The sequence below is a fragment of the Triticum urartu genome, chromosome 3 (assembly GCF_003073215.2).
Source record: "Triticum urartu cultivar G1812 chromosome 3, Tu2.1, whole genome shotgun sequence".
Taxonomy (NCBI): domain Eukaryota; kingdom Viridiplantae; phylum Streptophyta; class Magnoliopsida; order Poales; family Poaceae; genus Triticum; species Triticum urartu.
In genome coordinates, this window is record NC_053024.1 from 451,154,616 (window position 1) to 451,167,873 (window position 13,258).

Sequence of the window (13,258 nt, forward strand, 5' to 3'; positions counted from 1 at the left end):
CTTCAATATCTTATCAAGGTATGTGCTTTGTGAAAGACCTATGAGGCGTCTCGATCCATATCTATAGATCTTGATGCCTAATATGTAAGCAGCTTCTCCAAGGTCCTTCGTTGAAAAACACTTATTCAAGTAGGCCTTAATACTGTCCAAAAGCTCTATATCATTTCCCATCAAAAGTATGTCATCCACATATAATATGAGAAATGCTACAGAGCTCCCACTCACTTTCTTGTAAACGCAGGCTTCTCCATAAGTCTGCATAAACCCAAACGGTTTGATCATTTCATTAAAGCGAATGTTCTAACTCCGAGATGCTTGCACCAGCCCATAGATGGAGCACTGGAGCTTGCATACCTTGTTAGCATTCTTAGGATCGACAAAACCTTCCGGCTACATCATATACAATTCTTCCTTAAGAAAGCCGTTAAGGAATGCCGTTTTGACGTCCATTTGCCATATCTCATAATCATAGTATGCGGCAATTGCTAACATGATTCGGACGGACTTCAGCTTCGCTACGGGTGAGAAGGTCTCATCATAGTCAACCCCTTGAACTTGTCGATAACCCTTAGCGACAAGTCGAGCCTTATAGATGGTAACATTACCATCCGCGTATGTCTTCTTTTTAAAGATCCATTTATTCTCTATCGCTCGCCGATCATCGGGCAAGTCTGTCAAAGTCCATACTTTGTTTTCATACATGGATCCTATCTCGGATTGCATGGCTTCAAGCCATTTGTTGGAATCTGGGCCCGCCATTGCTTCTTCATAGCTCGAAGGTTCACCGTTGTCTAACAACATGATTTCCAGGACAGGGTTACCATACCATTCTGGTGTGGAACGTGTCCTTGTGGACCTTCGAAGTTCAGTAGCAACTTGATCCGAAGTACCTTGATCATCATCATTAACTTCCTCTCTAGTCGGTGCAGGCACCACATGAACATCTTCCTGAGCTGCGCTACTTTCTGGTTCAAGAGGCAATACTTCATCGAGTTCTACTTTCCTCCCACTTACTTCTCTCGAGAGAAACTCTTTCTCCAGAAAGGACCCATTCTTGGCAACAAAGATCTTGTCTTCGGATCTGAGGTAGAAGGTATACCCAATGGTTTCCTTAGGGTATCCTATGAAGACGCATTTTTCCAACTTGGGTTCGAGCTTTTCAGGTTGAAGTTTCTTGACATAAGCATCGCATCCCCAAACTTTTAGAAATGACAGCTTAGGTTTCTTCCCAAACCATAGTTCATACGGTGTCGTCTCAACGGATTTAGACGGTGCCCTATTTAAAGTGAATGTAGCTGTCTCTAGAGCGTATCCCCAAAATGATAGCGGTAAATCAGTGAGTGACATCATAGATTGCACCATATCCAATAGAGTGCGATTACGACGTTCGGACACACCGTTACGCTGAGGTGTTCCAGGCGGCGTGAGTTGTGAAACGATTCCACATTTCCTTAAGTGCATACCAAATTCATGACTTAAATATTCTCCCCCACGATTTGATCGTAAGAATTTTATCTTTCGGTCACGTTGATTCTCTACCTCATTCTGAAATTCCTTGAACTTTTCAAAGGTCTCAGACTTGTGTTTCATCAAATAGACATACCCATATCTACTTAAGTCATCAGTGAGGGTGAGAACATAATGATAGCCACCGCGAGCCTCAACGCTCATTGGACCGCACACATCAGTATGTATAATTTCCAATAAGTTGGTTGCTCGATCCATTGTTCCGGAGAACGGAGTCTTGGTCATTTTACCCATGAGGCATGGTTCGCACGTGTCAAATGATTCGAAATCAAGAGACTCCAAAAGTCCATCTGTATGGAGCTTCTTCATGCGTTTGACACCGATGTGACCAAGGCGGCAGTGCCACAGATATGTGGGACTATCATTATCAATCTTACATCTTTTTGTATTCACATTATGAATATGTGTAACATCACGTTCGAGATTCATTAAGAATAAACCATTGACCAACGAGGCATGACCATGAAACATATCTCTCATATAAATAGAACAACCATTATTCTCGGATTTAAATGAGTAGCCATCTCGTATTAAACGAGATCCAGATACAATGTTCATGCTCAAAGCTAGCACTAAATAACAATTATTGAGGTTTAAAACTAATCCCGTAGGTAAATGTAGAGGTAGCGTGCCGACGGTGATCACATCGACCTTGGAACCATTCCCGACGTGCATCATCACCTCGTCCTTCGCCAGTCTTCGCTTATTCCGCAGCTCCTGTTTTGAGTTACAAATATGAGCAACCGCACCGGTATCAAATACCCAGGAGCTACTACGAGTACTGGCAAGGTACACATCAATTACATGTATATCACATATACCTTTAGTGTTGCTGGCCTTCTTGTCCGCTAAGTATTTGGGGCAGTTCCGCTTCCAGTGTCCCTTTCCCTTGCAATAAAAGCACTCTGTCTCAGGTTTGGGTCCATTCTTTGACTTCTTCCCGGCAACTGGTTTACCGGCCGCGGCAACTCCCTTGCCGCCCTTCTTGAAGTTCTTCTTACCCTTGCCTTTCTTGAAACTAGTGGTTTTATTGACCATCAACACTTGATGTTCCTTTTTGATTTCCACCTCCGCTGATTTCAGCATTGAAAATACTTCAGGAATAGTTTTCACCATCCCCCGCATATTGTAGTTCATCACAAAGCTCTTGTAGCTAGGTGGGAGCGACTGAAGTATTCTGTCAATGACCGCCTCATCCGGGAGGTTAATGTCCAGCTGGGACAAGCGGTTGTGCAACCCAGACATTTTGAGTATGTGCTCACTGACAGAACTATTTTCCTCCATCTTACAACTGTAGAACTTGTCGGAGACTTCATATCTCTCGACCCGGGCATGATCTTGGAAAACCATTTTCAGCTCTTCGAACATCTCATATGCTTCGTGTTGCTCAAAACGCTTTTGGAGCCCCGGTTCTAAGCTGTAAAGCATGCCGCACTGAACGAGGGAGTAATCATCAGCACGCGACTGCCAAGCGTTCATAACGTCTTGGTTCTCTAGGATGGGTGCTTCATCTAGCGCTGCTTCTAGGACACATGCTTTCCTGGTAGCTATGAGGATGATACTCAGGTTCCGGACCCAGTCCGTATAGTTGTTGCCATCATCTTTCAGCTCGGTTTTCTCTAGGAACGCGTTGAAGTTGAGGTTGACATGGGCGTTGGCCATTTGATCTACAAGACATTTTGCAAAGGTTTTTAGACTAAGTTCATGATAATTAAGTTCATCTAATCAAATTATTTAATGAACTCCCACTCAGACAGACATCCCTCTAGTCATCTAAGTGATACATGATCCGAGTCAACTAGGCCGTGTCCGATCATCACGTGAGACGGACTAGTCATCATAGGTGAACATCTTCATGTCGATCGTATCTTCTATACGACTCATGTTCGACCTTTCGGTCTTCCATATTCCGAGACCATGTCTGTACATGCTAGGCTCGTCAAGTCAACCTAAGTGTATTGCGTGTGTAAATCTGGCTTACACCTGTTGTATTCGAACATTAGAATCTATCACACCCAATCATCACGTGGTGCTTTGGAACAACGAACCTTCGCAACGGTGCACAGTTAGGGGGAACACTTTCTTGAAATTATTGTGAGGGGTCATCTTATTTAAGCTACCGTCGTTCTAAGCAAATAAGATGTAAAACATGATAAACATCACATGCAATCAAATAGTGACATGATATGGCCAATATCATTTTGCTCCTTTTGATCTCCATCTTTGGGGCGCCATGATCATCATCGTCACCGGTATGACACCATGATCTCCATCATCATGATCTCCATCATCGTGTCTTCATGAAGTTGTCTCGTCATCTATTACTTCTACTACTATGGCTAACGGTTTAGTAATAAAGTAAAGTAATTACATGACGTTTATGTTGACACGCAGGTCATAAATAAATTAAGACAACTCCTATGGCTCCTGCCGGTTGTCATACTCATCGACATGCAAGTCATGATTCCTATTACAAGAACATGATCAATCTCATACATCACATATATCATTCATCACATCCTTTTGGCCATATCTCATCACATGGCACATGCTGCAAAAACAAGTTAGACGTCCTCTAATTGTTGTTGCAAGTTTTTACGTGGCTGCTATAGGTTTCTAGCAAGAACGTTTCTTACCTACACCAAAACCACAACGTGATATGCCAATTTCTATTTACCCTTCATAAGGACCCTTTTCATCGAATCCGATCCGACTAAAGTGGGAGAGACAGACACCCACTAGCCACCTTATGCAACTAGTGCATGTCAGTCGGTGGAACCTGTCTCACGTAAGCGTACATGTAAGGTCGGTCCGGGCCGCTTCATCCCACGATGCCGCCGAATCAAGATAAGACTAGTAACGGTAAGCAAATTGACAAAATCAACGCCCACAACAACTTGTGTTCTACTCGTGCATAGAAACTACGCATAGACCTAGCTCTGATACCACTGTTGAGGAATGTAGCACAATTTTAAAATTTTCTATGCATCACCAAGATCAATCTAGGGAGTCATCTAGCAACGAGGGAGAGGGGAGTGCATCTACATACCCTTGTAGATCGCGAGCGGAAGCGTTCAAGAGAACGGGGTTGATGGAGTCGCACTCGTCGTGATCCAAATCACCGATGACCGAGCGCCCAACGGACGGCACCTCTGCGTTCAACACACGTATGGTTGGGGAAGACGTCTCCTCCTTCTTGATCCAGCAAGGGGAAGGAGAGGTTGATGGAGATCCAGCAGCACGACGGCGTGGTGGTGGAAGCAGCGGTGATCTCGGCAGGGCTTCGCCAAGCTCCAACGAGAGAGAGAGGTGTCACGGAGGGAGAGGGAGGCGCCAGGGACTTGGGTGCGGCTGCCCTCCCTTCCCTCCACTATATATAGGGGCCAAGGGGGGGCGCCGGCCCCTCTAGATCCCATCTAGATGGGGGGCACCGGCCATGGGGGGACTTGCCCCCCAAGTCAGGTGGGGCGCCCCCCACCCCTAGGGTTTCCAACCCTAGGCGCAAGGGGAAGCCCATGGGGGGCGCACCAGCCCACCAAGGGCTGGTTCCCCTCCCACTTCAGCCCATGGGGCCCTCCGAGATAGGTGGCCCCACCCGGTGGACCCCGGGGACCCTTCCGGTGGTCCCGGTACAATACCGATTACCCCCGAAACTTTCCCGATGGCCGAAACTGGACTTCCTATATATAAATCTTCACCTCCGGACCATTCTGGAACTCCTCGTGACGTCCGGGATCTCATCCGGGACTCCGAACAACTTTCGGGTTACCGCATACTAATATCTCTACAACCCTACCGTCACCGAACCTTAAGTGTGTAGACCCTACGGGTTCGGGAGACACGCAGACATGACCGAGACGACTCTCCGGTCAATAACCAACAGCGGGTTCTGGATACCCATGTTGGCTCCCACATGTTCCACGATGATCTCATCGGATGAACCACAATGTCGAGGATTCAATCAATCCCGTATTCAATTCCCTTTGTCAATTGGTACGTTACTTGCCCGAGATTCGATCGTCGGTATCCCAATACCTCGTTCAATCTCGTTACCGGCAAGTCACTTTACTCGTACCGTAATGCATGATCCCGTGACCAAACACTTGGTCACATTGAGCTCATTATGATGATGCATTACCGAGTGGGCCCAGAGATACCTCTCCGTCATACGGAGTGACAAATCCCAGTCTCGATCCGTGTCAACCCAACAGATACTTTCGGGGATACCTGTAGTATACCTTTATAGTCACCTAGTTACATTGTGACGTTTGGTACACCCAAAGCACTCCTACGGCATCCAGGAGTTACACGATCTCATGGTCTAAGGAAATGATACTTGACATTGGAAAAGCTCTAGCAAACGAACTACACGATCTTGTGCTATGCTTAGGATTGGGTCTTGTCCATCACATCATTCTCCTAATGATGTGATCCCGTTATCAATGACATCCAATGTCCATAGTCAGGAAACCATGACTATCTGTTGATCAACGAGCTAGTTAACTAGAGGCTCACTAGGGACATGTTATGGTCTATGTATTCACACATGTATTATGATTTCCGGATAACACAAATATAGCATGAATAATAGACAATTATCATGAACAAGGAAATATACTAATAATCATTTTATTATTGCCTCTAGGGCATATTTCCAACAATGTCATGGAACACTTCTACAACAGCACAGGTATGACTATCTTGATTCTGTCATAAATTTGTCATGGATGTACATGCATGACAAAAAAGCGACCTACTGTGACAAACACGTATCATCACAGAAGTGTATTTTTTTGTAGTGAGCCGCAGTGCAGGAATTTTTTGTTACTGGCATCATGCCAGATGGTGTTAATGACACGATGATTGTGTTAATCCCAAAAGTACCCCACCCTAAGGAACTGAAAGATTTCCGCCCCATAAGTCTGTGTAATGTGGTGTACAAGATCGTGTCTAAATGCATGGTGAACAGGCTACGGCCGCTCCTATCTGAGCTTATCTCTGAAAATCAGAGTGCATTCATTCCAGGGAGGTTGATCTTAGACAACTCCATTATTGCCTTCGAGTGCATTCATCATATCCAGTCAGTAAAGGAGAATTCACAAGCCTTGTGTGCATACAAACTTGATCTGTCGAAGGCCTATGACCGTGTTGATTGGTTCTTCTTGGAAAGGGCGCTCTCTAAATGGGGCTTCTCTGATTAGTGGATCTCTCGCGTTATGGCATGTGTCTCGTCAGTGAAGTATTCTGTTAAATTTAATGGCAAACTATTGGAGTCCTTCTCTCCCTCGAGAGGTCTACGCCAAGGTGATCCTTTATCCCCCCTTTCTTTTCCTCTTTGTGGCTGACGCTCTATCTATCCTTCTGAACAAGTCGATGATCGAGGAAGGTCTACAAGGGGTCAAGATATGTAGAGGGGCCCCGGTCATCTCACATCTCTTATTTGTGGATGATTCCCTCCTGTTTTTCCATGCCTCAGAGCAGCATGCTCTTTTGGTTAAAGGTGTGTTGAACACGTATTCGGCGGCAACAGGACAATTGATCACCCCGTCGAAGTGTTCCATCCTTTTTTCAGATAACTATCTGCAGAGTGTGGCTCGGGAGGTCAAAACTGTGTTGGAGATTACTCAAGAGGTGTTTGAGCCCAAGTACTTGGGTCTTCCTGTCCCGGAAGGAAGAATTCACAAAGGTAATTTTGAAACAATCCAAGAGCGCCTACAGAAGAAGCTTATAGATTGGAGTGAGCAATATATGTCCACTGGTAATAAGGAGATTCTTATTAAAGCTGTGGCCCAGGCCCTTCTTGCCTACGTAATGAGTGTCTTTAAACTTCCTGCATCGGTCTGTGACGAACTAACTCGCATGATTCGCCAGTACTGGTGGGGAGTGGAGAATGGCAAGAAGAAGATGGCTTGGATGAGTTGGGATAAACCGAGGCTACCAAAGTCCATGGGTGGCATGGGGTTTTGTGGCATGAGATCCTTTAACCAGGCATTGCTTGCTAAACAAGCGTGGCATTTGTTGGACACGCCGGATAGTCTTTGTGCTCGCCTGCTAAAGGCAAAATATTTCCCCTCCGGACAGCTGCTCGATACGGTGTTTTCGGGTAATGGTTCATCAGTGTGGAAAGGTATATTGCATGGCTTGGATTTGCTCAAGAGAGGTGCAACTTGGAGGGTGGGGAACGGAGCTAACATCCGCACCTGGAGGGATCCATGGATCCCCCAACCATCATCGTTTCGCCCCATCACTCCGAAGGGCACCTGTCGACTAAAAGGGTTGCTGATTTTCTAGATGAAAACGGGGCTTGGCGGGTGGACCGTCTTCAAGAATTTTTTTGGCCCATGGACGTACAGTATATAACAAAGATCAGAGCTTCGCCCCGTATGTGGAATGATTTCTTGTCCTGGTTTCCGGAGAAGAGCGGGAACTTTACTGTGAAGAGTGCTTACAGATTAGCCACATGTGATCATAACACGGCCTTTGCGGGTGGTGCGTCTAGCTCTGACCCGGAAGGGAGTCGCTCGTTGTGGAACAGGATTTGGGCCTCCAACGTACCACAGAAGATGAAGATCACAGCTTGGCGAGTGGTTACGGGTACCCTAGCAACTCAACAGTGCAAGAACTACCGACATTTGGCCACACGCTCACTCTGCCCTATTTGTGGGGTAGAGGAGGAGTCTACCTTTCATGCCTTGGTCACCTGCACTCAAGCAAGAACCTTGTGGATCAACATGCGTACCAGATGGCCTCTCCCGGACGATGATCGCCTTATTGATACTGGGAAGGAATGGCTAATGCTCCTACTTGATTCCTGTGCAGAGATGGTTTGTGACATGGTAATTATGCTGATTTGACGGATATGGTAGATACGCAACGACTGCTACCATGGTAAGGAAACCCCACCCGTGCCTGCATCGGTTGAGTTTCTGGATAGTTACTATAAATCCATCAACCTCGCGGGCAAGTTTTCAGTGGAGGAGATTATCAAAGGCAAGATGCCCTCGGCGCCACAGGTGGTGACGCGCCAAAAGATGGTTACAGCCGTTGCACCTTGGTCGGCTCCGGCGAGGGGTACGGTCGCCCTCTCTGTGGATGGTTCGCTTAACCCATAAGATGGCTCCGCGGCGGCAGGGTGTGTTCTCCGAGACAATGAGGGTTCAGGGTCTGTTTGGTTTTTGCCCAGGTTGGCCCTGCCAACGCACGGGCGAGCCAAAAAATTGGCGTTGCTTTTCTGCGCCCGCGTTCTGCCGTCGCGTTGGCAAGAAATTGAACTAGAGAGCCGAGGGCAGCGTTGGCATGCCAAAATATGGGCTTCGATCCAAACACCGCTGGAGCACTTGGTCAACGCCAATTATTTGGCTTGGCACGCTGGGGCTTCGAACCAAACAGACTCTCAATCTTATTTGCGGCATACAAATATACCTTTCACTGCAATGGTCCACTTGAGGCAGAACTTCATGCAATGATGAAAGGTATGGCTCTTGCCATACATCACTCAAATTCACCGGTGGTGTTGTAATCGGATTCTCGGGAAGCTTTATCCTGCCTATCAACAGATGCTCTACGACGGTCAGCTTATGGCCAATTAGCCCTAGAGATTAAGTTCTTAGCTGGTAGTAGGGAGTTTGTACCTCAGAAGATTAGTCGTCTACAGAATAGAGTTGCCGATCATTTGGCCTGTTATAGCCGTACGAAGCGAGCCACTGCTGTTTGGCTTGTTTCAGCCCCACCTTGTATCGAGGATTTGTGGCCTCTCGGCTGTAACTCTATAACTTTGCAATAAAACTCCCTTTACCCTCGCAAAAAAAAACGTACATTATTACTAGTATCTTCAAAATAAAAAAAGATAGTAAGATGTACATTTTTGTCCCGGGGAGGCTCCATCCAATCCAACCAAACTTTCTCCTCCTCTGCTATATATAAAACAGAGCCCCCAAACGCAAAACAATCAAAGCCCAGCCCCAGCAGTGGATTCATTTGATTATAGCGCACAGCCGCATGCTGGGCAGAGGCAGAGCCGCCGCCACGCCCGCGGCACCACATCTCTCCGCCTCCTCCTTCCACTCCCTCCCTCAATCTGTAAACAAACAATAAACCCATCGCCGCACCCAACCCAACCCACCCCCACCTCCACCCCTTCAATCCCGAAGTGGGCGAAACTCGGGGGGACATTCCGGATTCGTTCCCCTCCCCGTAGCGTGTGGATTGGAGTTGGAGCACTCCGCCCAAATCGCCGCACATTGCTTCAGGACGGCATTCGCAAGAACCGCGATAGGCAGCCGATGCCGATCTGATCCGTGGGATTCTAGGTATGTACCGCCCCTTTTTGTTTCTTTCCCATTCTATTTCAACCTGTATGCATCTTTGCTGCCTTTGCTGGTTGGGGGATGATATTTACTTCGTCGGACTGCCGCATCTCCGCGAAAATCGTCCGTATCCGCGAATACGCTGCTGTGTATGGATCATATGATTTTATTTACATCGGGGCCCAATGGCATCAGGGCGAGCGAATGGCTGGATTTGATTGGAGGGGCGGGGTCAGCGGGTTGGTTGGGGACAGAGATCTCCCTGGATTTCTTGCTTACATTCTGTACTTGCTCCTTACGATGCAAAAGTCATGTCTGTCCTTGCTTCTTTCCAATGGTGAGGAGGCCAACCAGGCCTCCTCCCCCACTATTTGTGCTGGGGCAATGATACCACAGTGATTGAGAGGGAGACATCGATACTAGGACAAACAGGCGCAACAGGCTGTTGATGGAAGGTATCGTTGTTCATGCCATGGTGCTATCCTTCTAAGGGGCCTTCCTGCGTATACATGGAGTTTCATGGAAAATCCTGCTGGGGCTTCGATTCAAACATTTGTTTTCATCTCAAGGGCCATGGAAATGTTGCATTTGACATGTGCCATATAACAGTTCCATCTGACAAAAGTAACAAAATGTCTCCAAATAATTCGAAAAGTATATGTTATATTGAGAATGTCTATATGTTCTTGTTCAGTGTTTGCTGTAGTATGCATAGCACGGGCCAATAATGAAAGTTTCAGACTCTCAGTATTAAGATATACCCCCTCTGTCCCAAAATAAGTGTCGCTGACTTAGTACAACTTTGTACCATGGATTTCGAGTCGCTCGACTAGTCGACGACTAGTCTATGAGTTGCAAAAATATGGTCGACTCAGCTTAGTGTCGACTCGCGACTAGTCACAACGCAGGCTCGACTTCTTCCGAGTCGCTGCCCCAGAGCGACTCGCATGAGTCGCGACTCGAAAACCATGCTTTGTACTAAACCTGTACTAAATCAGCAACATTTATTTTGGGACAGAGGGAGTATTTGACATAGTTGGCCTTCATTTGTAGTATAACAGTTTTGGATGCCATGTATGGTTTTGTGTAGAAGCTTTTATATTTGTGGTATACAGAGTACTTGCCCGATAGAAACTTCTCATCCATATATTGTTTTGGAACATTTGGGAAGACTTGCTTTTGTCACCGAGTGTAGCATTATTAGAGGATTTATTGGAATACTGTATTATTTTGATTCGGATAGGATCTCTTTGCTTATAAAGAATAGTATTAGGAGAATGAGCTGTTTTGAGAATAAGAATTATTTTAATATAAGGCAAAATATTTGCAACTATCTGTGTAAGAACTAAGGACTTACCTGTCCTTTTTTTCAGGCCATCGCACTACCTGCATTTTTTTCTGTGTGGCATCATGGAAGATGATTCGTCATGGGAAGCTCTTCCAATTGAGCGCATCAGAATTCCTGCATTCAACTTTCGAGTTATTTCAGAGGCTAGCAATGGAGAAAATGAATTGCCAGTTTCATTGGATGCCGCAGTTCCTGATGACATTCTTGAGAAAATTTTCACCTTCTTGCCAATAGCAAGCATGATAAGGTCAACAGCGGTATGCAAGAGATGGCATGATATTATCTACTCAAGCCGGTATCTTTGGACCCACATGTTGCCTCAGAGGCCCTGGTACTTCATGTTCACCTGTAACGAGACTGCTTCTGGATATGCTTATGACCCCATCCTCCATAAATGGTATGATTTAGAGCTTCAAGGCATTGACAAGAGCAGCTGTTTCGTCTCTTCTTCTTGTGGGCTAGTTTGCTTCATGGATAATGACAACAGAAACATCATTTCTGTATCTAACCCTATTACAAAAGATTGGAAGAGGCTGTTGGAGCCCCCAGGTGCAAAGTTTCCAGATTACAGCACTGTTGCCTTAAAGGTAGATCAGGTGACTCACAATTACACTGTTACATTGGCAAAATCGAAGCAGGTACCTGAGGATTATGTCCAATGGGAATTCTCTTTATACAAGTACGACTCACGGAGTAGTTCATGGGTAACTGCAGTGAAGGAGGTGTTCATTGGTTGGAGAGGGGGTGACGATAGTGTGATATGTGGTGGAGTCTTGTACTGCTTGATCCAGTCCACAGGTGTTCTTGGCAATGTTGAGCCCCGTCACAGGCTCATCATGTATGACCTTGTTGCGGGACCTTCTGAAACTTCACTAACGCAATCGTCAATCCCTGTACCTTGCTCTCTCACCTGCGGGCGTCTACTAAACCTGAGAGGGAAGCTGGTAATGGTCGGCGGGATAGCAAAGCCCAATAGACCTGATATCATCAAGGGAATCGGTATATGGGAGCTTGACAAGACACAGTGGCAAGAGGTGAGTCGGATGCCTCACAAATTCTTCCAAGGATTTGGTGAGTTGGATGATGTTTTTTGTAGCGGCGGTGCCGACGACCTTGTGTACATCCAAAGCTATGGTGCAACTGCTTTGCTTGGATTTGACATGAAGCAGAGGCAATGGAAGTGGTCGGCAAAATGCCCTGTGAGCAAAAAGTTTCCTCTCCAGCTGTTCACTGGCTTTTGCTTTGAGCCTCGGCTGGACATTGCCACTTAATTTGTACCAGTCTTTACCGTTGACTTGCTTGGCATCAACAAAACCAGTGATCCTCGTCTTCTGTGGAAGATGGATGATACACTCTGCCTCTCTTAATTTATTTTCCCGTGATTGATGCAATTCTGTTGTGATGAGATTAATATTTTGGAATGCAGTGTTGCCGAATAACACTTGTCTGTGATGATTGTATGCCATTTCTCGTTTCACATAATGTACATTTCTGACAGGCAAAATTTTCCAGTGCCATTTCCGTGATGTTGCCATCAAATTTCTTGTCATTTTGGGAGAGAAACTGTTTACAGTTTTTGTTTCTTGCGATACTGTGTATCAATGCGTACTGGTGCCCGGTCCAGAGCGGCATTGTAGCACCCCTACCAAGCTAGCGACTCAGAGCTGTTGCTCTGACCGGTCAGCAGTGCCTCCCTCCCTGATGTTGTTGGCAGGAGGGGGAGGGGTAGCCCGTGATGGGCCAACGTCCAGGTTTCCTCTTGTGGGAGCTGCAGCTGGCCCATCCTTCCTCGCTGCCAAGCCTGTGCGCGTGAGCCAGAGAGGCCATTGATGTGGTGGTCTCCGCCCTCGCCGCAGCACGGCAGGCCTACGCCTATCTATCTATCCATTGAGAGCATTCATTGTTCACGTGGCTCCCACCGTGGATCTGATGTTGCTGTCTGAGTGTTTGTCGCTCAGCTGCACACCGTGATACTGATACGGACGAAGCTGCTGTTAGCTGGTTTTGTGCCATTTTTTGTTCCATCGGCTGTGATCTTCTCCGTTTTGCATACTCCTTTTCGTCGCAAGCCTGAGGA

General features: G+C 46.5%; 1 protein-coding gene across 1 annotated transcript; it reads left to right on the forward strand.

The window, feature by feature from the left end:
• The first annotated feature begins 9,470 nt into the window (after positions 1-9,470).
• On the forward strand, positions 9,471-12,622 carry LOC125544292 (F-box/kelch-repeat protein At3g61590). Its single transcript, XM_048707918.1, has 2 exons — positions 9,471-9,836; positions 11,207-12,622. The coding sequence occupies exon 2, from the start codon at positions 11,244-11,246 to the stop codon at positions 12,450-12,452; it is 1,209 nt and encodes a 402-aa protein (XP_048563875.1). The 5' UTR covers positions 9,471-9,836; positions 11,207-11,243; the 3' UTR covers positions 12,453-12,622.
• Positions 12,623-13,258: the final 636 nt, after the last annotated feature.